The following is a 24,140-nucleotide window of genomic DNA, read 5'->3' as shown; positions in this document are numbered from 1 at the left end:
TGGACCAATCAGAGAGTAGAACCGTATATCGAACTTTACAGTACAGCAGTCTCTGGGTGTGTTTTGGTTCGAGCAGTTGCTTTCTTTTGCTAAAGTTTTTACATGTTTTTTACTGCAGAACAGTCATTTGGAAGCTCATGAGGTAAAGTAACTTTTTAAACTTGATAAAAGCAACGCACATTTCAGTGGAAAATGAAACTGTCAGAAGTCAAAAAGCTAAAAGTGGCCGAACTACGAGCCATGCTCAAAGAACGAGCACTGGACATCAAAGGACTCAAGGCAGAACTTGTTGGGCGTTTGATGTCCGCATTCGAAGCTGAATTGCAAGCTCCAGAATCAAGCGATCTTGGACAAGACAAGGGAGGCCCTGGTCTTGGAGAAGAGCCGAAGCCACAAGATGACGATTCACCCAGAGCATCCACAGTGTTAGCGATGGAGAGAGAAGTCCCTCTACCGGGCGAGGAGGCGAAAGCCACTGGACACGATGGGGACGTTGCAGGCGCCGCAAGTTCAGAGATGATGGTGAGACCTAGAGCTGATTGTTCTCCTACCGGTGTAGACACGGAGGCACCTGCAATTTCAGCAGCCAAACTTGATAACACGTCAACAAGTCAATTGGAAGACGTGTGTGTAATCAGCACTTTGACCATGAGTCCGTGTGCAGAAACCACGGCAGACAAAGAAGGGTTGATGGAGCAGACCTCGTTAAATCAACAAGTAGAGCAACAGAAACATGTCACCCAAGAAGAGAGCGCTCAAGAACAACAGGGTGAGGAGGAACATGCACGTGGAGTCTCCAAACGGACTGCCACACAGGAAGCAGAGGAGGATAAAACGACATCAAACCAACAACTAAACACAACAAGCATGAGCACCAGGCCCATTCAAAACACATTTACTACATCACAGATATCACTGACAGACATCCTGTATCAAGACACAAGTATGTTGGTTGTTGGGCAGTCTAAAGAAGATCATGCAGGATCAGCTGTGGAGAACAGAGTTGAGGAGGAGGACAGTCTTTCCATGGTGGCCCAGAGAGGGAGCAGCACTGCATCCAGCCTCAGCCTGGGATCTGTGACCAGTGACCAGACCAGCCAGGACACGGGTAGATATGATATGACACACTGAATAATATCATGATTATTTTTATTGTATCCATCAGGGTTGGGGTCAATTCCATTTTATTTACAGTCAATTCAAAAAGTGAAGCAAACTCCAATTAAAAACAAAAAACAAATCCTAATTGAAAAGCATTGAAGAGAATTGGAATTCTAGTGTACTTCCTGAATTGACTGGAATTGAAATGGAGTTGACCCCAACCCTGGTATCCATATGTTACAGGTTTATAACCAATGTTGTACATTGGCCTACACTTTTAGAGTAATCAATCAATCATACTCCCCTCCTCCCCCACTCTCGTTGCAGTATTTCACATGGACAAAGACAAGGAAAATAGGGCTGGAGGTGGAGGGGAGAAGCGTGGGGTAAAGAGGCCTGCTCACGGTGAGATGACCAGAGGCAGGGCCTACTACGAATTCAAGGAGGAGATCCAGTACAACAGGTATACATCCAGTACCTTTCCCCCATGACTCAAGCTCTGCAGGGTTTTCTGAGTGAGCCTGGGCAAATGATCCCCTACCCATCAGACAGTGTCTTTAAACATGACCAAACTCTCTCTCCACACAGGGCCAAATCCCCACCGCCTCAGCCTGAGAGTAATGGTGTTGATGCCGAGGAAGACGAAGGGCGGGTCAGACTAGACTCCTGTGAGTTTAATTATGAGGGATCACCTCTCTCTCATTGTCCTGGTTGACCAGTGTTGTGTTAATGGTCAGTTGGGCATCCTCTCTAATCTCCACAGACGGCGGTGACTTGCACTTTGAGATCGGCCGGGACGGCTGCAGCGGCCAGCCAAGGTTCTGGGAGCGCTGCCCTCTCCTGTGGTCTGGGTGCAGACTGACACACGGAACTCACCAGGGGAGGGTGGGCTTCGAGGCTATGTTTGAGAAAAAGCTGGTGTCCCCATCACTGGACCCTGAGGACCCTGAGCACCATGGTCTGAGACTGGGCTGGTCAGTGGAGCGTTGGAACTCCACCCTGATGCTCGGTAAGGACTGAACTTTGGGAAAGTTGTGGTTATAAATGCCCCATGGTTTAACAGAGGTACTTCATTGAGTCTTATGAATGAAATGTTTCTGTATAATTTGTGCTGATTTCTCTCTCGTTCCCTCATTCAGGTGATGAGGACTTGTCTTTCGGTTACGACGCTAGGGGCAGAAAAGTGACGGCTGGGAAAGAGGAGGAGTTTGGAGAGCCCTTTTCAGAGGGCGATGTCATTGGCTGTTATGCTGTGAGTGACACTAGTTGTTGTTTTTACACCTCACTCACTTTCTTGAATGCAGTACATGTTGAAATGCCATTTTAATGATAACAGTCCGAATCTAAAAAATACAAACCTTACTATTGAAGTAATCCCTGCCTCGCTTTGTGTTTATGGGTTTGTTCCTGTCTCCCTGAATCTTTCCATCCATAGTCTTTCTCTAAGGAGGAAGGAGTTGAGCTCTCCTTCCATAAGAACGGTCGCCATATGGGAATGGCGTTCCACCTGAGTCCGTCTGCTCTCTGCGGTTCTGTGCTGTACCCCCACGTCCTCTGCAAAAACACCTCTATCACCCTCAACTTGGACCCCACCTCTCCCCCCTGGTACCCCAGCCCTGCAGGGTACACCCCCCTCTCCTCCCTGCCTGCTGGACAAAGGCTCAGTGCCCCAACCCCACCAACCTCCAAACTGCAGTGTGAGGTGAGAGAGCAGAACAGAACAGAGCAATGGCTGCCAGCACTAACATGAACTCTATCCTCTGGCCTGTGTGCACGTTATTCATTCTCTACCCCTCTCCCTCCTCTCTCTACCCCTCTCCTTATTCTCCCTCCTCTCTCTACCCCTCTCCTTATTCCCTCTCCTCTCTCTACCCCTCTCCTTATTCTCCACCCCTCTCCTCTCTACCCCTCTCCCTCCTCTCTCTACCCCTCTCCTTATTCTCCACCCCTCTCCTCTCTACCCCTCTCCCTCCTTGTTCTACCCCTCCTCGCTCTACCCCTCTCCCTCCTCGCTCTACCTCTCTCCCCTCTCCCTCCTTCTCAGGTGTTGATGATGGTGGGTCTGCCAGGGGCAGGTAAGACCCACTGGGCCAGGGCTCACATGAAGCAATACCCAGAGAAGAGATACACCCTGCTGGGCACCGCAGGCCTCCTACCCTGCATGAAGGTCAGACCACCAGACACACAACTACTCACTATTACAACACCATTATAACCCCATAACACCATTATAACACCATAACACTAATATACCACCATTATAACACTATACCACCATTATAACACCATTATAACACCATTATAACACTATACCAGTATTATAACACCATAACACTAATATACCACCATTATAACACCATAACACTAATATACCACCATTATAACACTATACCACCATTATAACACCATTATAACACTATACCACCATTATAACGCCATTATAATTATAATTTTTTTTATTTCACCTTTATTTAACCAGGTAGGCCAGTTGAGAACAAGTTCTCATTTACAACTGCGACCTGGCTAAGATAAAGCAAAGCAGTGCGACAAAAACAACAACACAGAGTTACACATGGGACAAACAAACGTACAGTCAATAACACAATACAAAAATCTGTATACAGTGTGTGCAAATGAAGTAAGGAGGTAAGGCAATAAATAGGCCAATTGTGGCGAAGTAATTACAATTTAGCAATTTACACTGGAGTGATATGTGCAGATGAGGATGTGCAAGTAGAAATACTGGTGTGCAAAAGAGCAGAAAAACAAATATGGGGATGACGTAGGTAGTTGGTTGGATGGGCTATTTACAGATGGGCTATGTACAGCTGCAGCGATCGGTAAGCTGCTCAGATAGCTGATGCTTAAAGTTAGTGAGGGAGATATAAGTCTCCAACTTCAGTGATTTTTGCAATTCGTTCCAGTCATTGGCAGCAGAGAACTGGAAGGAAAAGCGGACAAGGGAGGTGTTGGCTTTGGGGATGACCAGTGAAATATACCTGCTGGAGAGCGTGCTACGGGTGGGTGTTGCTAATGTGACCAGTAAGCTGAGATAAGGCGGTGCTTTACCTTTAAGACTTATAGATGACCTGGAGCCAGTGGGTTTGGTGACGAATATGTAGCAAGGACCAGCCAACGAGAGCATACAGGTCACAGTGGTGGGTAGTATATGGGTCTTTGGTGACAAAACGGATGGCACTGTGATAGACTGCATCCAATTTGCTGAGTAGAGTGTTGGAGGCTATTTTGTTGGAGATGTTTGATGTGAGTCTGGAAGGAGAGTTTACAGTCTAGCCAGACAGCGAAGTATTTGTAGTTGTCCACATATTCTAAGTCAGAAGCGTCCAGAGTAGTGATGCTAGTCGTGCGGGCAGCGATCGGTTGCAGAGCATGCATTTAGTTTTACTAGCATTTACGAGCAGTTGGAGGCCACGGAAGGAGTGGTGTATGGCGTTGAAGCTCGTTTGGAGGTTTGTTAACAAAGTGTCCAAAGAAGGGCCAGAAGTATACAGAATGTTGTTGTCTGCGTAGAGGTGGATCAGAGAATCACCAGCAGCAAGAGCAACATCATTTATATTTACAGAGAAAAGAGTCGGCCCGAGAATTGAACCCTGTGGCACCCCCATAGAGACTGCCAGAGGTCTGGACAACAGGCCCTCTGATTTGACACACTAAACTCTATCAGAGAAGTAGTTAGTGAACCAGGCGAGGCAATCATTAGAGAAACCAAGGCTGTTGAGTCTGCCGATAAGAATATGGTCGAACAGAGTCGAAAGCCTTGGCCAGGTCGATGAAGACGGCTGCACAATACTGTCTTTTATCGATGGCGGCTATGATATCGTTTAGGACCTTGAGCGTGGCTGAGGTGCACCCGTGACCAGCTCTGATACCAGATTGCATAGCGGAGATGGTACGGTGGGATTCGGAATGGTCGGTGATCTGTTTATTCACTTAGCTTTCGAAGACTTTAGAAAGGCAGGGTAGGATAGATATAGGTCTATAACAGTTAGTCTAGAGTGTCTCCCCCCTTTGAAGAGGGGGATGACCGCGGCCGCTTTCCAATCTTTAGGAATCTCAGACGATACGAAAGAGAGGTTGAACAGGCTAGTAATAGGGGTTGAACAATGGCGGTGGATAATTTTAGGAAGAGAGGGTCCAAATTGTCTAGCCCTGCTGATTTGTAGGGATCCAGATTTTGCAGCTCTTTCAGAACATCAGCTGTCTGGATTTGGGTGAAGGAGAAGCGGGGGGGCTTGGGCCAGTTGCTGCGGGGAGTGCAGAGCTGTTGGCCGGGGTAGGGGGAGCCAGGTGGATAGCATAGCCAGCCGTAGAGAAATGCTTATTGAAATTCTCGATTATCGTGGATTTATCGGTGGTGACATTGTTTCCTAGCCTCAGTGCAGTGGGCAGCTGGGAGGAGGTGCTCTTATTCTCCATGGACTTTACAGTGTCCCAAAACTTTTTGGAATTAGTGCTGCAGGATTCAAATTTCTGTTTGAAAAGGCTAGCTTTCCAAACTGACTGTGTGTGTTGGTTCCTGATTTCCCTGAAAAGTTGCAAATCGCGGGGGCTATTCGATGCTAGTGCAGTACACCACAGGGTGTTTTGTATAACACCATTATAACACTAACACCATTATAACACCACTATAACACTTATAACACTATAACACCATTATAACACTAACACTATTCATAGTTTTATTAATTTATTGATTATATCAATTCCAAAGGTGTGTGTGTGTATGTTGTTAGCTGTACCTGTGTGTTCCTCTCCACAGGGGCAGGGTCGTAGAGAGAGCAGGCTGCAGCAGGCCTCTCAGTGTCTCAGTGAGCTGATCAAGGTGGCGGCTCAGACTCCACGCAACTACATCCTGGACCAGGTAGCTAGCTATTTGATAGAACAACCAGGGGAGGCAGCGTCTGCTGATTGGCTAGCTCCCTGAAAGAGGGAGGGTATATTAACTGATAGGCTAGGAATGAAATCTGTTTATAATTAAAGGTGATAGTTTAGACAATCTTTCTCTCCTGCGGCTCCTCTCTTTGTTGCCTCTCCTCCTCCTGCATACCACCAAGCAAAAAATATGAATTGGAGTTCTCTGTAAAGACAATTGGACAATAATGTATTGTTCTTCGTCCCCAGCCCAACGTCCACCCCTCAGCTCAGCGCCAGAGGCTGCTGTGGTTCGCGGGTTTCAGGCGGAGGGCGGTGGTGGTGTTCCCATCTAAAGAGGAGTGGAAGAGGCGTCTGCAGGAGCAACAGGAGGAGGAGGGGGACAAGATCCCTGAAACGGATCTCCACAAGGTCAAAGGTCAGGGAAATACAATACAGAAGATAACCAATGAGCAATAACCTTTTTAAGTATAATTTCGTAAGCATTCACACAATTCAAAAACGTCTATGGAGTAGCAGCATATGAGTTGTATAATTGCATAGTTTTCACACAGATGAAGTTTAATGGAGTAACATACTGTGCAAGCCTACACAGTGAAAGAAGAACCTAACTGAAGGTATGGTTGCTTTTGATGCTGCGTTGATGTCCTCTCCTCCGCAGTGAGCTGCACTCTGCCAGAGCAGGGGGACCTGCTGGAGAAGGTGCTGTTTGTGGAGCTAGCCAGAGAAGAGGCACAGGCTCTCTTGGAGGGGTACAAAAAAGAGGCGAAAAGCCTGCTCCCCCCTGTCCCCTCCGCCCCCAAACAACGGAAGAAACCCCGCGTCCGATATAATAACCCCCATAGCCTCGGACTTCAGTCTTATCACCTTAACAAGACCAGATTTAGAAGGATGGCCACGCAAGACTATAACCCCCCTAAACCGCTCATCAAGGGCCGGATGGACAGGGGGTACAATCCAGTGGCGGCTGGTGACTTGAGAGGTCAGGGAGAATGATTGATGGGGGGAAAAATGGAGTGCCGCTATTACTGTGTAATTATTCCTTAATATGTTTGGTCTGGTAATGTCACACTTTGGGGTTCTTATGGTTATAGTAATAACATTGTTTGTCTGTAGGTTGGGACCACACATGGTTCAACCAGGAGCAGCCATACCCGTATGGTCATCAGCAGTACTGGACACCACAGCAGCTCAGATATGTGAGTCCTCGTCTATCCAATCAACCTCTGATAAACATACTTCACCTTTACATGGTTTCCTTATATTCCGCCTTATTAATTCATACATTTTGGGGATTTTTTTATTGATTTAAAATTATTAGTTAATTGGATAGGACAGAAAAAGACTGGAATGATATAGTAGAGAGTTGCTGATATAGCAGATTGGAAACCATGCTGCAGGGGTGTATGATCTAGAGGCAGGGGTATATGATCTAGAGGCAGGGGTATATGACCTAGAGGCAGGGGTATATGACCTAGAGGCAGGGGTATATGACCTAGAGGCAGGGGTGTATGATCTAGAGGCAGGGGTGTATGACCTAGAGGCAGGGGTGTATGACCTAGAGGCAGGGGTGTATGACCCAGAGGCAGGGGTGTATGACCCAGAGGCAGGGGTATATGACCCAGAGGCAGGGGTATATGACCCAGAGGCAGGGGTATATGACCCAGAGGCAGGGGTATATGACCCAGAGGCAGGGGTATATGACCCAGAGGCAGGGGTATATGATCCAGAGGCAGGGGTATATGATCTAGAGGCAGGGGTATATGACCTAGAAGATAATCTAGAGGCAGGTGTATATAATCTAGAGACAGTGGTATATAACCTAGAAGCAGGGGTACATAATCTAGGGGATAATCTAGAGGCAGGGGTATATAATCTAGAGGATAATCTAGAGGCAGATGACCTAGAGGCAGGGGTATATAATCTAGAGGATAATCTAGAGGCAGGGGTATATGATCTAGAGGATAATCTAGAGGCAGGGGTATAGGATCTAGAGGCAGGGCTATAGGATCTAGAGGCAGGGGTATATCATCTACAGGATAATCTAGAGGCAGGGGTATAGGATCTAGAGGCAGGGCTATAGGATATAGAGGCAGGGGTTATAGGACCTAGAGCCTAGGCGACACATTTCTGTGATATTTATCTGGCAGGATGAACCGTTCAATGGAGCGAACTACCAGTACCGCAGCAATGACTTTAACCATGAAGCATACAGGGAGTACAACAGACAGCTAAACTACAACAAACAGCTAGAATGCTACAGACAGGAAGAATGCTACAGACAGGAAGCATGCTACAGACAGGTAGTGGTTCACACACACAAACAGGCATGCACATTGGGTACCTGTCAGGGTTTCCATTAGCGGTAATAGCCGGCATTTGGCAACAAGAAAAGTAAAAAAAAAAGACGATAAATAAAAATGTCCCCGGCCAATTGTCCAGGAGAAGAAAACAAATCCCATTGCGAAAATGTATTTTAGCCTATTGATTGATTGAAATACCTGTCAATGGAACATGAGAGCTGCTGCTACAGCTCACCAAACACCTTGTTTATTGCTGCTGGAGTGAAAAGTGCTTTTATAAGCTCAATCATTGTGCAACAATTCTAAATGCAATTGCGTGTTGAAAACTGTTTTGATGGCCAAGATTAAAAAGAGCTACTATTTTAATTTCTCAACTGGTAATTGAAATGCGCTTCCCATTCTCCATTCAAGTGCATAGGCAATTTGGCAGGCTTCACAACACTTTGCAATGAGCTGGAGGCAGTATGTATTTTGAAAACATATACTTAACTGTTTGAAACCTGAACATTTTACATTATGAGGCATGTCTTACCTTGCTTCAAAGTAGCTTAGCCAAAATATAAAGACTTCCATATGCCATTGAAAACAGTAGCCTATTTAGCGGATGTTTTGTTGTTTTTTAAATGTATTTCATTGTCAAGTAGCTAAAGGCCCAATCCTAGTCATATTAGCAACCCATGCTAGTTGTTGCATCTTTATCTCAACTATTCCTACATTTCCAATAGACAAGATAATTTCCATCTCGATCTCATGAAACAGCTCGCCTGTGCAGTGGCTTTTAAAGTTTTTTCCCCGTTAAATTGCAGTATGGTACGAACATTCACGCGTAGCCTACTGCCTTGAAATAATAGTTGATCAACATTTTAAGGTAATCATTCTAAGCTGTTGCATCAGACTCCTTGCTTTTTAACGTTGTTTTGGATGTATCCTAGGCCTACTGGTTGTATGAATTTGGGATCTGTCATCCCACAACTGTCCCAGAGTCTGTTTAGAATAGGCTAGTTCTTTCTTGACAAACTGACCAATAGAATAGGTCAACTTTTCTACTATGGGGGATAGTAGATTGACAGGCTAGTGATGTTGCTGTTCCTTACTTGTCTTCTTGGCTGAGGAAAAGTACATGTGGACAGTTATTCTAACATCTTTAAATTCTGCATCGGAATTCCGTAAGGAGCACGTTGCATCCTCGAGTTTCATGTTCTGTTAAAATGAATTACCATAATCTAAATGTGATTTATTTTATTCTGAGCACCGTGGGTGGACGCCCTCATCAGGTTTCGCACATCCAATGCATATGGGTCCGGTAAATTTCTCAAATGTCCAGTAAATGAAAATGCTGCCGGTCAAATGTCCTGCACCACATTTTTCTGAGACCCTGGTACCAGTGTGTGTGTGCAAAACAGGTAAATGCTATAGACAGGGTAGAGGATAGAGAGCATACCTGTGTACAGAGCTCTGAGAGGAAGTGCAGTCAGATCCTGCAGCACCATAGACAGTCTCACATGTTAAAAGTCTCACAGTCAAGGTCTCTGTTGAACCGTATGAATGATGCATTCTATTCTCTCTCTCCCCCTCTCTGTTCAGTGGAATCAGAGTTACCAAGACCAGGACTATTACGGCAACAAGAATCAGGTTTACCAAGACCAGGGCTACTATGGTAACAGGAACTACGCTTACGATAGTTACCATTACCATGGTTACTGTTAAACATCTAAAGAGATTAGCAAAATCAGCAGGTGGTTTTATAAAGATTTATTATACATGTTATATTTCTTACATTATCTTACAGCATTTTTATGCAAAGTTGGGAAATATTGTGCCGCCACCAGGTGCCTAAGTGTCAAACATCAAGCAATGTTTGTATGGAGTTATCTTTTTCTGTAATACTGCTGGAACTTTATATTCAGGGAATGTTTCCTTAGACATTTTCATAGCAGGGGGCTCGAACTTTGTACAACAGTATTGTCTCTTAAAGCAACAACAACATTAAATCGCTGCTTTTTCATTGAAGAAAATGTCTATTGTATTAATTTCATCATCTGGAAATTTTATCCGGTGCAGTAGCTGGAGTTTGATCAATTGCTTTTGTTTTCTCGGTCAGGCAGCACTAGTTGATAGAGCAGCACTGCACCCTTGGCTGAAGGACACAACTCCGACCACAGGGGGGTGCTCTGGTCTAGCTGTAGCACCTCCTTCAAATCACAAGGCACACGTTCAGAGATTCATTACACATAAGGTGTTATTAATGTGTAATAAACTGTTTAAACTATTTGTATGACATTGTTCAGTATCTATGTTTCAATTATGAACTTTCCATATGCTTTGTTTTGCTGTGTTCTTAGACATTACATTTTCTTTATGCACAGATTACAGTAACTGTTGTGGCGCTCCTTACTGTTTGGCTCAAGAACACGATTTCTGTAGACTCCTGGGCCTCAATGCCCCCCTGCCAGTAAAGCTCTCGAACTTCTGTGGAAGTCAGTGAACAACTGGGGACAAACAACACAACACAACATAGGAATTGTATAACACTGAATGTCTTATCATTTTGTGGTCAGTTACCAAACATGGGCCTGATAATGAAGGGCTCTTTTCTATGATGTCATTTCCTTTGTGAGTACCTGATGTAGAACTCTGCACTGGGTCTGCCTGCACTGGTGTGATTCAGAGCGATGCCCATCAGTATCGGCTCACCCAGAGAACACAGAGGAACATTTACCTGCAGACAGACAGTGGGGTTGTAATGAGAGGAATGAAGACGAACTTAATGAAAGAGATGGAGAAAGAAAATGATTGATGGAGAGAGAGAGAGAGAGAGAGAGAAAGGGGATAAACAAACAGACTGTCCTTGACCACTCATGGCCAGCAGCTATGTTTCTTTGTCTCACCTCGTCTCTGATCTCAGCGCACACAGAAGAGAACAGCTCTCTGACCACAGCCTCCTCCCTCCACTGCAGCATCTCCACCCTGATCCTGTCCTCCTCATCGAGGCCTTCAAACACAGCCTGGGGGAAAGGGGGAGGAGGCAGCAATGGTAATTAGATACCATAAGTAAGTTGCCATAAGTACGGCAAACAATGGAAATAGAATGCAGTTCAACAGTCGTTTTGAATAAGTGTCATAACTTAATCCAACCAACCTCACAAGTATGGATGATAGAATACCACATTTCATACAGTATTGGTTTAACTTTCACCCCCTTTCTCCCATCTCACCTTTGGTTCAGGGTGCCCCCCAGGGATGTCCAGCAGCCCCCTTGCCTCTGCCACTTGCTGGCTCCTCCTGATCAGCACCACCTGTCTGTCAGCCGTACACAAGACCCCACCCACCCCCAGCGGCTGGGCCAATAGCGCCAGAGGATCACCATACTCCACCTCCGCACGCTGGCGTAGCTTCCTTGCTCTCTGAGACCAGTTGGTGCCCAGGAAGTCCCTATAGCAGGTCAGGCCCAACCTCAGGGTCAGGATAGGAGTGGGCCCCTCACCCTTCCCACCCACATCTCTCTGAGGGAAGGGTTGAGCTTCTGCTGCACTGCTTCCCACAGCAGGATGTTGGTCTCTGCACCCTGGGGTGGTGGTTTGCGAGTCTCTGAGGTTCCCCTCCCTCTGCTTATAGCTACTCAAATCCTTGTCATTATGCTGTCGTTCACCTATGACTCCGTCTATTTGATCCCTTTGGTGTCTGAGCACCTGTGCTCTTCCAGATTCAGCGTTCCCCTTTGTCTCGTGTTGGCCCTCTTCCTCCTTCTGAATGCTACATTGCCTTCCATCTCTGTCTCCTCCTCCATTCAAGCAGGGAGGCTGGGGTGTATGTGGACAAGAGTGCTGGGTTGAGGCCAGACTGAAAGAGTGCAGCCTGAATTTGGCCCCATTGAAAAGCCATGGCTCCATGGTCACCCTCTCTGTCCACACCTCCTCTATGTGACTCTCCAGTGCTGGGTCTGTCTGACGGTTAAACCTTGATGAATAGAGAGAGAGAGATGGAGTGAGAGGACAGTATTCATTGTGTTTGATAACTGGTTTTATAGTTAGTTGGTTGTTAGAACTAGTCTATCGATTGAAAGTAATGAATTCTGAATTTACCTGGCAGAAAGCTCCACCTGCACTTGTGGTTCCAGGAGACCTCCCCAGGCGGTGCAGTGCAACAGCACAGAGACCTCAGGATCCATTCTGATTAAGCCTGATCAAATCGGAATCATATCAATCAGCTCTCATGTTTGTGTAGAATAAATGAAGATCATTTTCAAATTGAGGAAGGATAGTTTTACCTAGCCCAATATTGAACTAAAGGAGTCTAACGTTACTCTTTACAGTCTAAGGACCTTACATGTTCTGTTTAAAGGGCTCTCAAAGTCAAAACAGCCAAATACTCCATCTAAACATGAATTCCCAATAATGGTACGGTTCTAGCAACATAAGTCATTGATAAATTAGCTTGTCAGTAACAAAGTGCCGGGACCAAACGGTCAAACGAACTTTAGCGAGAAACTGATTGAACTAGCCCAAGATGTACTCTTACGGAGCCTAACGTTACCCCTTAAGTCCAAGGACCTTCTAGGTTATTTCAGAGGTAGACTGGCTCTGGTAGCAAGCTTCTCGCTAAAATTCGTTTGACCGTTTGAACCCAGCACCTTTTTCTGACAAGCTAATTTATCAATGAAACAAACACGGCTATAGTTTGAAAGATTGATCCTTACCAATAGCTTCCTTCCACTGCTATAGCATAAACAAGTCAAGCCTTAACGAACATATAGATTACTTTTATGGAACGGACGCTGACTGAACCAAAGCCTCGAGCGTTTGGTAAAGTCAGAAACATATTTAAAAATTGGTCGCTGAGAGACAAATGCAAAGCTACTAGTAACTGACAAAATATGTGGTCTTAAAAATCCAGGAAGTGATTTAGTGGACGAGTCATAACACTCAGGTCAGCACCGCCCACTTCTACAGCTGATTGGAGGAGGCGTGAGGTTGGTGAGAACATGAAGTAAACTGCTGTGATTGCATTGATGAGTAAAATACTATTTTGGGGTGTTGAAGAAAAACTCAAAAGTGTCTGAAATGCATTAAATGTATGTATTTTTTGCTATTAGCCAGAAGAAAAACAATCCAGTTTTGATGCATTATCTTGTAGAGAATAGAAAGACAAGGAAGTGTTAACCCCAAAACGTGCAGTAGTGTGTGGTCGTGTTCAGTATGGAATAAACGGTCTGAAAAGGAGTGAAACTGGGCGCTAACGTCCTGAATTTGTACACTAAGAACATATATTTTGTTTTCAGTTGCAAACGGAACGAAATGGGGAGGGACCTACCTGAATTTGTCCAATATAAACTATAGTTTCCGTTTGGAGTAAACGCAACAGAATCGTTGTAATGATTACACCTCAGCACTCTGCCAGACAATTTTATGCAACAATCCCCAGTATACTTGTTATGATGAGAAGAAAGTACAACATTTCGGTACGTCTATGCTTCTCTACCCTTGCATTTCACCATTGCTTTTTTTTGTTCAAATACTTGTTTTGTCACGTGACAACATAGGTCAAAAGCTTAGCTCAGTGTCTTTAGTCGAGTTAGCTAGCAAGCTTATAGCCACCGCTACAATATTTAACAAAAATATAAACTTAACATGCAACAATTTAATGAGGAAATTGAAATACATTCATTAGGCCCTAATCTATGGATTTCTCATGACTGGGAATACTGATATGCATCTCACAATGGGCCTCTGGATCTCGTCTCGGTATTTTTGTGCATTCAAAATGGCACTCTGTTTACAATGTTGACATCAGCAAACCGCTCGCCCACAGGATCCAATACACGTGGTCTGCGGTTGTGAGGCTGGTTGGATGTACTGCCAAATTCCCTAAAACGACGTTGGAGGCAGTTTATGTTACAGAAATGAACATGCAATTCTCTGCCAACAGCTCTGGTGGACATTCCTGCAGTCAGCATGCTAATTGCAGCTCCCTCAACTTGAGACATCTGTGGCATTGTGTTGTGACAACTACACATTTTATAGTTGTCTTTTATTGACCCCAGCACAAGGTGCACCTGTGTAGTGATCATGCTGTTTAATCAGCTTCTTGATATTCCACACCTGTATGGTGGATGGATTATCTTGGCATAGGAGAAATGCTCACTAACAGGGATGTAAACAAATGTGTGCACAACATTTTAGAGAAATACGTGTTTGTGCCTATGGAACATGTGTGGGATTGTTTATTTCAGCTCATGAAACATGTGACCAACACTTTAAATGTTGTGTTTATATTTTTGTTCAGTATATATGTTTTTTAAATGTCAAATACACATCAATCCAAATGCCTCATTATTTATATCTGGGAACACTTTCGATTGGAGAACCATCTAATGAGTGAACATGTAGTTCATCTGAAACATTCTTATGGGAGTTTGAAAACAACATGCATTTCGTTTTGCCTGTACTAAGCACAAGTTTTAAACCAGCAAGGGATTTCTGCATAGCTCTAAAATCTGACTAGTTTTAACACAGCCAGATCAACAGTTGGGGAAGTAGCATACATAATAGTATCATCCGCATATAGATTAAGTTTACAATTTTTAACAGATTGACCAATGGTGTTTATATAAGTAGTGAAGAGAAAAGGTCACAAAATCGACCCCTGTGGTACATCTTTATGTACTTCAAGAAGTTTACACTTAACCCCATCAATCACGATGGCCTGAGTTCTGTCACTAAGATAATCATGAAACCATGAACAGGTGTCAGAGCTCAGGCCTATTGAGGACAACTTATTCAATAAAATAGCATGATCAACAGTATCAAAAGCTTTTTACAGGTCCACAAACAAAACAGCACATTTCATTTTAGTGTCTAAAGCATTGACAAGATCATGAACAACTAAAGTGGTTGATGTAATTGTGGTATGTCCAGGCCAAAACCCTGATTGGTTTACATTCCAAATACATTTTTTTGATAAAAAAATAGCAAAGTTGTTCATTTACCAAGGTTTCAAGAATCTTAGCTAGACAAAGAAGCCTTGGAATGGGGTGACAATGATTAAGATCACTACTATCCCCGTCCTTATGGAGTGGCAGAACAAGAGCTGATTTCCATACTTTTGGAATATTTCCTGATAACAATGTTAAAATGTGAGTTATTTAGCCAACAATGATAGGCAGACCTGGATTCAATTGGTCAGCCTCTGTGGATCTCTTGTTGTCTATTGGCCACAAATGATCCAGGTCTTTTTTTTCTGTAAATGGCCTGAAAGAAAAGCTGTACCAACTATAATTTCTGTGCTCATTCAGCAAGTTTATGCTATCAGCATCCAGCCCAATGTCATTGTGAATAGGCTTACAAGTTCTTTCAAAGAGAGCCCGCTGAAATAAAATGGTGATTAAATGCATCAATGATGGCATTTTTCCCCCGTAATAAGGCCAGTGTCTGAATTAATTTGTTGTAGCAGAGAGGAGGAAGTAGAACCCTTAAAATATTTGACAGTTTTCCAGAATTTTGCCAGGTTCCCATTACAATCTGAATAAGCAGTTACATAATAATCCGTTTTAGCCTTTCTGATTTGTCTTACACAATGATTCCTCAGTTGTTAAAAGCTTGCCAGTGATCCCAGCACTGTGTTGTCCTTCTGTTTAATTAGCATTCATTGTGTCTTATTGCAGAGTGGCAGTAAACTATTACAACCTTCTTGGTGTAAAACCTGATGCTTCACTGGAGCAAATAATGGATTTTTTGACTAATCAAAAAAGGTACGACAATCTCCTAGCCTGTCATTTAAAAGCTTCACATACTTAGTAAATGGAGGAAAGGCACAGTTCAAGCAGCACAGATTTAGGGTTTGCTGCATGATGCTTTATATTGCAGCATCTCTGTCCAACCACACGAGTGCACTCTTGCACAGTATTTTTCTACCTTCTTCCAACATGGCATTCCCACGGTGTTCATGTATATTATATTTTGGTGTTGTGAGGATCTCTATGTTAACAGGGCTGTACGATATGTTTACCAGTATATATCTGTGTTGAATGAGCAGTGGCGATTTTAGCATGTAAATCTTGGTGGGGAAAACGCCCCCATTTTTTTCCCGATGCATGCCACCAAAGACACTAGACGACACAACACTAAACAATATATGAATTGCACTATAGCAGTGACAAACGGTGCCCACAAACTGTTAGGGCCTACATAAAGCTGTCCCAACAGCAGATCTTTCTTTTCAGCACCATGGAGTGAATCCTTACCACGGCTACACCAGGCTATCAGCGGAGCCTTGTCTGGAGCGACAACGGTTAATTCAGCCTTTTAAAAATGTACTGCCTTTAAAAAAAACTGCTGATATGGCTGACTTGCTTGAACAAATGTGGTTTATACTGACAGTTGAGATGTACAAATTATGGCATAAGGGACGACGAGCGGATAAGAGGCAATCTGTAATTTCGATTAATACATTAATGAGCGAGCTAGGACGGACGTAGTCAATATAACAATTTTTTCAGCACTTTTGAAAAGTACAGCAACAGAATTCAGAACATGGGCCGTTCTTACAGTATTCTCCCTGTACACCAAGTCAGAACCATAGGATAAATAAAGGGGGCATATAAGCAGACAATAAAAGCTCTTACAATATTCAATGATGACATTTCTCTAAAACAGGCTATAGGCTACATGTGCACCACCAAGTCAGAACAGTAGGCTAAGTTAGGAGTGGAAAAGGGACCAAATTATTAGGGTAAGGCTACTAACCGCTTACTACACAACATACACTTAGTATTACTTTCTTAGCTACAGTATACATATCTCCCTGGCATATTACATAATTTATGCAGCTGCATACAATACATTTTTTGGACTCACCTTGTTGTGCTGTGCTCACTTGAACAGGAAGGTGGCACGGCAGTCCTTAAGGGAAAATTTTGTCATCAAAGTCTGGCATTCTCTGGATTTATGGCGCTTTCAAGACAACTGGGAACTGAAAAAAATAAGGTCGAATCAGGAATCTTCAGGTCGGAGCTCTAAAAAGAGGACAGTTTCTGACTTGGATTTCTGAGTTGGATGACCATTCAAGTTCACAGTTGTCTTGAGTTCACTGAAGTCTGAGATTTCCTAGTTTCAAGTTTCCAGTTGTTTTGAACTCGGCAGAAGTCATGCTGGATTGACATTATGACCAGTGTTGAATGTTTATCCTTTTAAGCTTGGAAAAGAGACCCTTAAGCCCAGACTTGGACCACACACCCACTCCACTGAATAGAAGGCTAGTGATTGCTTTGCAATGCTTTCAGTTAGCCACTGATTCCTTCCAAACCACTCACTGTTGAATTTGCGATTTCCAACTTGTTGTGTAATATTTATGTCCAATGGCCGATGAGCACCGATATGTTTTATCTGTATTGTGTTTTACCTTTATCTATTTCTCTTCATAATTTCTCTTCATATGACAAGGTTTGAAAGTGATTTGCCAATAGATTGTTGATTTGATTCATGATAATGACTGCTAGCCTGGTAGCTAAGTTTGATCAGTCCAATCAAAGCTACGGTAGATATAACATCATTTTATGTCATTTTATCTGTGGCCAATGACCTTGAGCCTTCTTGGATGGGCAATTCTAATGTAACTCTATGGAAGCACCCAAGGGGCTTGAATTTTCGAGCTTTCCCCGTAGATTTTGCAGTGACGTGGTGTCCCCATGAGTGACAGAACACTGAGCCAATCACAGCGCAACTAGAGAACGTTACCAACCCTTACGCTCCGTATTTTCTGCAGGCTGTCCCACCACCACAGAAAGCACTGAGCTAGGCTGGAACACCTGCACGTTCGAGCTGCCTTAAGAAAGCAAAAAAGCGACCATGTTTGTGTGCGGCTTTATTAACTCAATGATTTATAAAAAAAATGTTTTACATTGTTTGCAAACTGAAATGTGACACGTATTAAGGCCAAATTAACGTGCAAAAATAAATAAATATATACAGTTGAAGTCGGAGGTTTACATACACCTACAGCCAAATACATTTAAACCCAGTTTTTCACAATTCCTGACATTTAATCAGAGTAAAAAAATTCTGTCTTAGGTCAGTTAGCATCACAACTTTATTTTAAGAATATGAAATGTCAGAATAATAGTAGAGAGAATGATTTATTTCAGCTTTTATTTCCTTCATCTCATTCCCAGTGGGTCAGAAGTTTACATACACTAAATTAGTATTTGATAGCATTGCCTTTAAATAGTTTAACTTGAGTCAAACGTTTCGGGTAGCCTTCCACAAGCTTCCCACAATAAATTGGGTGAATTTTGGCCCATTCCTCCTGACAGAGCTGGTGTAACTGAGTCAGGTTTGTAGGCCTCCTTGCCCGCACACGCTTTTTAAGTTCTGCCCACAAATTTTCTATAAGATTGAGGTCAGGGCTTTGTGATGGCCACTCCAATACCTTGACTTTGCTGTCCTTAAGCCATTTTTCCACAACTTTGGAAGTATGCTTGGGGTCATTGTCCATTTGGAAGACCCATTTGCGACCAAGCTTTAACTTCCTGACTGATGTCTTGAGATGTTGCTTCAACATATCCACGTAATTTTCCTTTCTCATGAAGCCATCTATTTTGTGAAGTGCACCAGAACCTCCTGAAGCAAAGCACCCCCACAACATGATGCTGCCACCCCTATGCTTCATGGTTGGGATGGTGTTCTTCGGCTTGCAAGCGTTCCCCTTTTTCCTCCAAACATAACGATGGTCATTATGGCCAAACAGTTCTATATTTGTTTCATTGACCAGAGGACATTTCTCCAAAAAGTACAATCTTTGTCCCCATGTGCAGTTGCAAACCGTAGTCTGGCTTTTTTATGGCGGTTTTGGAGAAGTGGCTTCTTCTTTGCTGAGCGGCCTTTCAGGTTATGTCGATATAGGACTTGTTTTACTATGGATATAGATACTTTTGTACCTGTTTCCTCCAGCATCTTCACAAGGTCCTTTGCTGTTGTTCTGGGATTGATTTGCACTTTTCGCACCAAAGTACGTTCATCTCTAGGAGACAGAATGCGTCACCTTCCTGAGCGGTATTACGGCTGCGTGGTCCCATGGTGTTTATACTTGCGTACTATTGTTTGTACAGATTAACATGGTACCTTCAGGCATTTGGAAATTGCTCCCAAGAATGAACCAGACTTGTGGAGGTCTCCAATTTATTTTCTGAGGTCTTGGCGATTTTCTTTTGGTTTTCCCATGATGTCAAGCAAAGAGGCACTGAGTTTGAAGGTAGGCCTTGAAATACATCCACAGGTACACCTCCAGTTGAATCAAATGATGTCAACTAGCCTATGAGAAGCTTCTAAAGCCATGACATCGTTTTCTGGAATTTTCCAAGCCGTTTAAAGACACAGTCAACTTAGTGTATGTAAACTTCTGAGCCACCGGAATTGTGATACAGTGAATTATAAATGAAATAATCTGTCTGTAAACAATTGTTGGAAAAATGACTTGTGTCATGCACAAAGTAGATGTCCTAACCGACTTGCCAAAACTATAGTTTGTTAACAAGACATTTGTGGAATGGTTGAAAAACTAGTTTTAATGACTCCAACCTCAGACTCCAACTTCCGACTTCAACTGTGTATATATACAGCACCAGTCAAAAGTTTGTACACACCTACTCATTAAAGAGTTTTTCTTTATTTTGACTATTTTCTACATTGTACAGTAATAGTGAAGACATCAAAACTATGAAATAACACAAATGGAATCATGTAGTAGCCAAAAAGTGTTAAACAAAGCAAAATATATTTTTGATTCTTCAAAGTAGCCACCCTTTGCCTTGATGACAGCTTTGCACACTCTTGGCATTCTCACAACCAGCTTCACCTAGAATGCTTTTCCAACAGTCTTGAAGGAGTTCCCATATATGCTGAGCACTTGTTGGCTGCTTTTCCTTCACTCTGTGGTCCAACTCATCCCAAACCATCTCAATTGGATTGAGGTCGGGTGATTGTGGAGGCCAGGTCATGTGATGCAGCACTCCATCACTCTCCTTCTTGGTCAAATAGGCCTTACACAGCCTGGAGGTGTGTTGGGTCATTGTCCTGTTGAAAAACAAATGATAGTCCCACTAAGCACAAACCAGATGGGATGGCGTATTGCTGCAGAATGCTGTGGTAGCCATGCTGGTTAAGTGTGCCTTGAATTCTAAATAAATCACCCTCAGTGTCACCAGCAAAGCACCCCCACTAGGGTTGCACATTTTGTCGAATAGTCAGAGGTGGAAACTTTCCGTGGGAATTGACAGGAATATATGCAAATTCATATTAATACCATTTTAAATGTAGATGTTTTTTCTATTGGATATATTTACCGTATCATATGGAGACAAACAAACCTTTTGATGGAGGCAACAGGGGAAAGAGCCTCAGATCCACAAAGACGACCAGGAGGCTGATGAGATATGTTGACACAACTGCCATCTTGCATCTCCATCCCAAAGCCCTTGGTTGGAAGTGTAATTTGCCAGACTGCCAAGAACCTTGCCCTCATCCAGGTTAAGGTGGCGAGACATGGCTGTGATGACACCATAGGCCTTGTTGATCTCTGCACCAGACAGGAGGCTCTTGCCAGCATACTTGGGGTCCAACATGTATGCTGCGGCATGTATGGGCTTCAGGCAGAAGTCTTCACGCTTTTTGATGTATTTCAGAACTGCAGTTTCTTCTGCTTGGAGCAACAGTGAAGTGGGCAGGGCAGTGCGGATTTCTTCTCTTACATCTGCAAGCAGAGTCTGAACATCAGACAGGATGGCATTGTCTCCCTCAGTCCGTGCAATGGCTACTGCTATAGGTTTCAGGAGTTTCATGCTGCTTACCACTCTCTCCCAAAATACATAATTCAGGAGGATCCTCTTGATTTGGCCGTCCATATCGGCAGACTGTGATATAGCCACTTCTTGGAGAGACTCCTTCCCCTCCAGGAGACTGTCAAACATGATGACAACACCACCCCAACGGGTGTTGCTGGGCAGCTTCAATGTGGTGCTCTTATTCTTCTCACTTTGCTTGGTGAGGTACATTGCTGCTATAACTTGATGACCCTTCACATACCTAACCATTTCCTTGCCTCTCTTGTAGAGTGTATCCATTGTTTTCAGTGCCATGATGTCCTTGAGGAGCAGATTCAATGTATGAGCAGCACAGCCAATGGGTGTGATGTGAGGGTATGACTCCTCCGCTTTAGACCAAGCAGCCTTCATTTTCACAACATTGTCTGTCACCAGTGCAAATACCTTTGGTGGTCCAAGGTCATTGATGACTACCTTCAGCTCATCTGCAATGTAGAGATCGGTGTGTCTGTTGTCCCTTGTCTGTGCTCTTGTAGAATACTGGTTGAGGGGTGGAGATGATGTAGTTAGTTATTCCTTGCCCACGAACATTTGACCACCCAACAGAGATGATTTCAATACAGTCTGCTTTCTCTATGATTTGCTTGAACTTCACTTGAACTCTGTATCCAGAAAATGAGTTGATAAAGCATGTCTGGTTGGAGGGGTGTATGCTGGGCGAAGAACATTCAGAAATCTCTTCCAATGCCTGTGAGCATCACAGCAGAGATGAACCAGTTGCGTACACAGCTCGAGCAAGACATTTGTCATGTCTTTACAGTGATTAAATTAAATTACATTCTATTTTCAAATCGATTACCTAACTTTTAATTATTTGATTAAATTAATCAGGCAATAACTAACTCATTAGGAATCCGGGGCACCACGGAAGCGTTAGTTTATATAGAGCGGCTATCTTCCGAATCCACTCTTAAAGATCTTAAGATCTTTTATATCAATAGCAGTCAATCATTAATTATTCTTTACCTTCTATCAGTCTCATCTGAACATCGTTAAAATTCTTGATTATCTGCACAAACCCTGGCATAAATTATGAATCAGCAATATACAAATTGGCTTGATTATTTATTTACTAACTAACTAAATAATCACAGAAATACATAAAAACAAATAGTAGATATTGGTTACTAACAATGATGGAAAAGTCCCTAGTGGGCTAAGCCGATATGACGGCTTGGCAGACAAAGGGAAGGGGGTGTGGACTGAGAAAGAGCGGGAAAGACAACATGGATTCCCTACACACAGTCTATAATTATATTAATTGAAATGCTAATCCTTTGCACATGAACGGCCGCTCATTCGAGAATCTTTGTAATGTGTATATATATTTACGCCCGTATGTTGTTGTTGTTGTTGTCTTCTCTGTTGGAATCCTCAATCGTCCTGTAGGGTTCATCAGAGTCTCTGGTTAACTTTCATTGAAGTCACAAAGTCTTTTGTGGTTGTAAGTGGTAAGAATGGATACTTCAAAGTACCATTCAGAAATGTTCTCATCGAATAGATGCTTCGGCGGTAGTCTATTCTCGTCCTAGGTTTATGTAATTTCTAGCTGCAGACTAGTAATTAAATGTTTAAGATTTGCTCTTGTTCTGTAGGGATCGATAGTCTCAAGTTGAACCATTTCCAGCCGTGTAGCCAATGCTCCACGTGGTATAGTCTTGTCCTTTGGTAGAGTTGTAGTTTAAACCACTTCACACACCAGCGTCACCCGGCATGTTCTGGTCTTAGAAATTCAACCATTTGCAACCTTAGCTTACTCCTGGGTTTGTGTGGTTTGGTGTGAATTTCATCAGCAGTGGGTTTTATACGTTTCAGTAGAAAAGGGTGGTTCCATGATTCCGGCGTAATGTCTATGCTCACGTGGGCGGGGCCACTGACTAGTTAATCTTGATATAAAAAACCCATACTCTCATTTAGAAGGTTAACATCACATTACATATTTTCACAAATAGTTCCATGTTTAATCACATACGTTTCGCAATATTTAGATGTAAACCTTACAGCTGGGAAATACACAATTTTCTGTTTTCATGAGATCACCAAATGAAACACACTCAACATAACTGTCCCTTAAGTGTCCACCGATCATTCCCACATTCTCAAAAGTAGAAAGAATGTTTAATTCTCACATTTTGGGGATTTAGGAGTTTGGCCAAGTGAAGTTCTTTGTTCTCTCTCTCTCTCTGAATACTGCATGGTAGTTTCTATCCGGTATTTTTGCCCTGAGGTACTAAACCTGGTTTCGGAGAGAGTGTGGGGGGGGGGCCACGATCTACACCCAGAAAGGGCCACGTCATGACACATGCATCAGCATTTCTCTGACTACGTTCCTCCAATGAGTCAATGAAAACCTTCTGATTCCAGGAGGACCATGAGCTGTTGCTATCGATAAGGTGTCTGATTCATCATTTTCACCTCAAATAGAGGTAGGGGGACTTTTGTCAGAGGTTGCTTGTTGTGAGCGCTGAGGGAACTTTATGCACTTGGCCAGATGATTCTGCATCTTTGTTTCATTCTTCACATATGATTTGGCACAGTATTTGCAAATGTACACAGCTTTTCCTTCTACATTAGTGGCATTTTCCTGTAAAGATTAGGGAAAAAATTGTAAAAAAAAAAATATATACAATTCCATGTACAGATAACTAGTTAAGTAGTTAGATTAAACCACTCCTTTGTAAGATAAATATTTATTCACTGAAAGAATAAACATTTTGTTTTCGAAATGATAGTTTGGGGATTTGACAATATTAATGACCAAAGGCTCATATTTCTCTGTGTTTATTATATTATAATTAAGTATATGATTTGATATTTGATAGACTGAGCGGTGGTAGGCAGCAGCAGGCTCGTAAGCATTCATTCAAACAGCACTTTCCTGCTTTTGCCAGCAGCTCTTTGCAATGCTTGAAGCATAGCACTGTTTATGACTTCAAGCCTATCATCTCCCGAGATTAGGCTGGCAATACTAA

General features: G+C 43.1%; 3 protein-coding genes across 9 annotated transcripts in view; 2 read left to right on the top strand and 1 right to left on the bottom strand.

The window, feature by feature from the left end:
* Positions 1–28: 28 nt before the first annotated feature.
* On the top strand, positions 29–10,563 carry si:ch211-107m4.1 (heterogeneous nuclear ribonucleoprotein U-like protein 2). 4 transcript variants are annotated; one of them, XM_014212934.2, is made up of 14 exons: positions 29–1,108; positions 1,429–1,564; positions 1,690–1,769; positions 1,865–2,110; positions 2,241–2,353; positions 2,537–2,803; positions 3,146–3,268; positions 5,882–5,983; positions 6,244–6,412; positions 6,656–6,976; positions 7,111–7,193; positions 8,145–8,297; positions 9,882–9,954; positions 10,399–10,515. In XM_014212934.2, exons 1-14 carry the CDS (start codon positions 193–195, stop codon positions 10,410–10,412), a joined length of 2,796 nt encoding a protein of 931 aa, XP_014068409.1. In that variant the 5' UTR covers positions 29–192; the 3' UTR covers positions 10,413–10,515. The 4 variants fall into 4 exon arrangements, with proteins under 4 accessions (XP_014068409.1, XP_014068411.1, XP_014068407.1 ...); XM_014212936.2 differs by lacking the exon at positions 8,145–8,297 and having other exon boundaries at positions 30–1,108; positions 10,399–10,563; XM_014212932.2 differs by lacking the exon at positions 10,399–10,515 and having other exon boundaries at positions 30–1,108; positions 9,882–10,307.
* On the bottom strand, positions 10,035–13,787 carry nudt22 (nudix (nucleoside diphosphate linked moiety X)-type motif 22). 3 transcript variants are annotated; one of them, XM_014212938.2, is made up of 7 exons: positions 13,608–13,787; positions 12,380–12,476; positions 11,513–12,254; positions 11,186–11,302; positions 10,919–11,016; positions 10,693–10,786; positions 10,035–10,489 (listed from the first exon to the last, which is right to left on the bottom strand). In XM_014212938.2, exons 2-7 carry the CDS (start codon positions 12,463–12,465, stop codon positions 10,373–10,375), a joined length of 1,254 nt encoding a protein of 417 aa, XP_014068413.1. In that variant the 5' UTR covers positions 12,466–12,476; positions 13,608–13,787; the 3' UTR covers positions 10,035–10,372. The 3 variants fall into 3 exon arrangements, with proteins under 3 accessions (XP_014068413.1, XP_014068412.1, XP_014068414.1); XM_014212937.2 differs by lacking the exon at positions 13,608–13,787 and adding an exon at positions 12,994–13,237; XM_014212939.2 differs by lacking the exon at positions 13,608–13,787 and adding an exon at positions 12,994–13,237 and having other exon boundaries at positions 10,693–10,766.
* Positions 13,476–24,140, top strand: part of LOC106612094 (vascular endothelial growth factor A) — a 29,173-nt gene continuing 18,508 nt past the window's right edge. The window contains exon 1 of one of the 2 annotated variants that reach the window (XM_014212940.2): positions 13,476–13,755. The gene's annotated coding sequence lies outside the window, so the exon portion shown is untranslated. The remainder of the gene's footprint in view (positions 13,756–24,140) is intronic. The other variant, XM_014212942.2, reaches the window with a different exon arrangement.

Source organism: Salmo salar, chromosome ssa09 (assembly GCF_905237065.1).
Source record: "Salmo salar chromosome ssa09, Ssal_v3.1, whole genome shotgun sequence".
In the NCBI taxonomy this organism is placed as follows: Eukaryota; Metazoa; Chordata; class Actinopteri; order Salmoniformes; family Salmonidae; genus Salmo; species Salmo salar.
The sequence above is the reverse complement of the archived record's forward strand: the minus strand, read 5'-3'. Positions and strand labels throughout refer to the sequence as shown.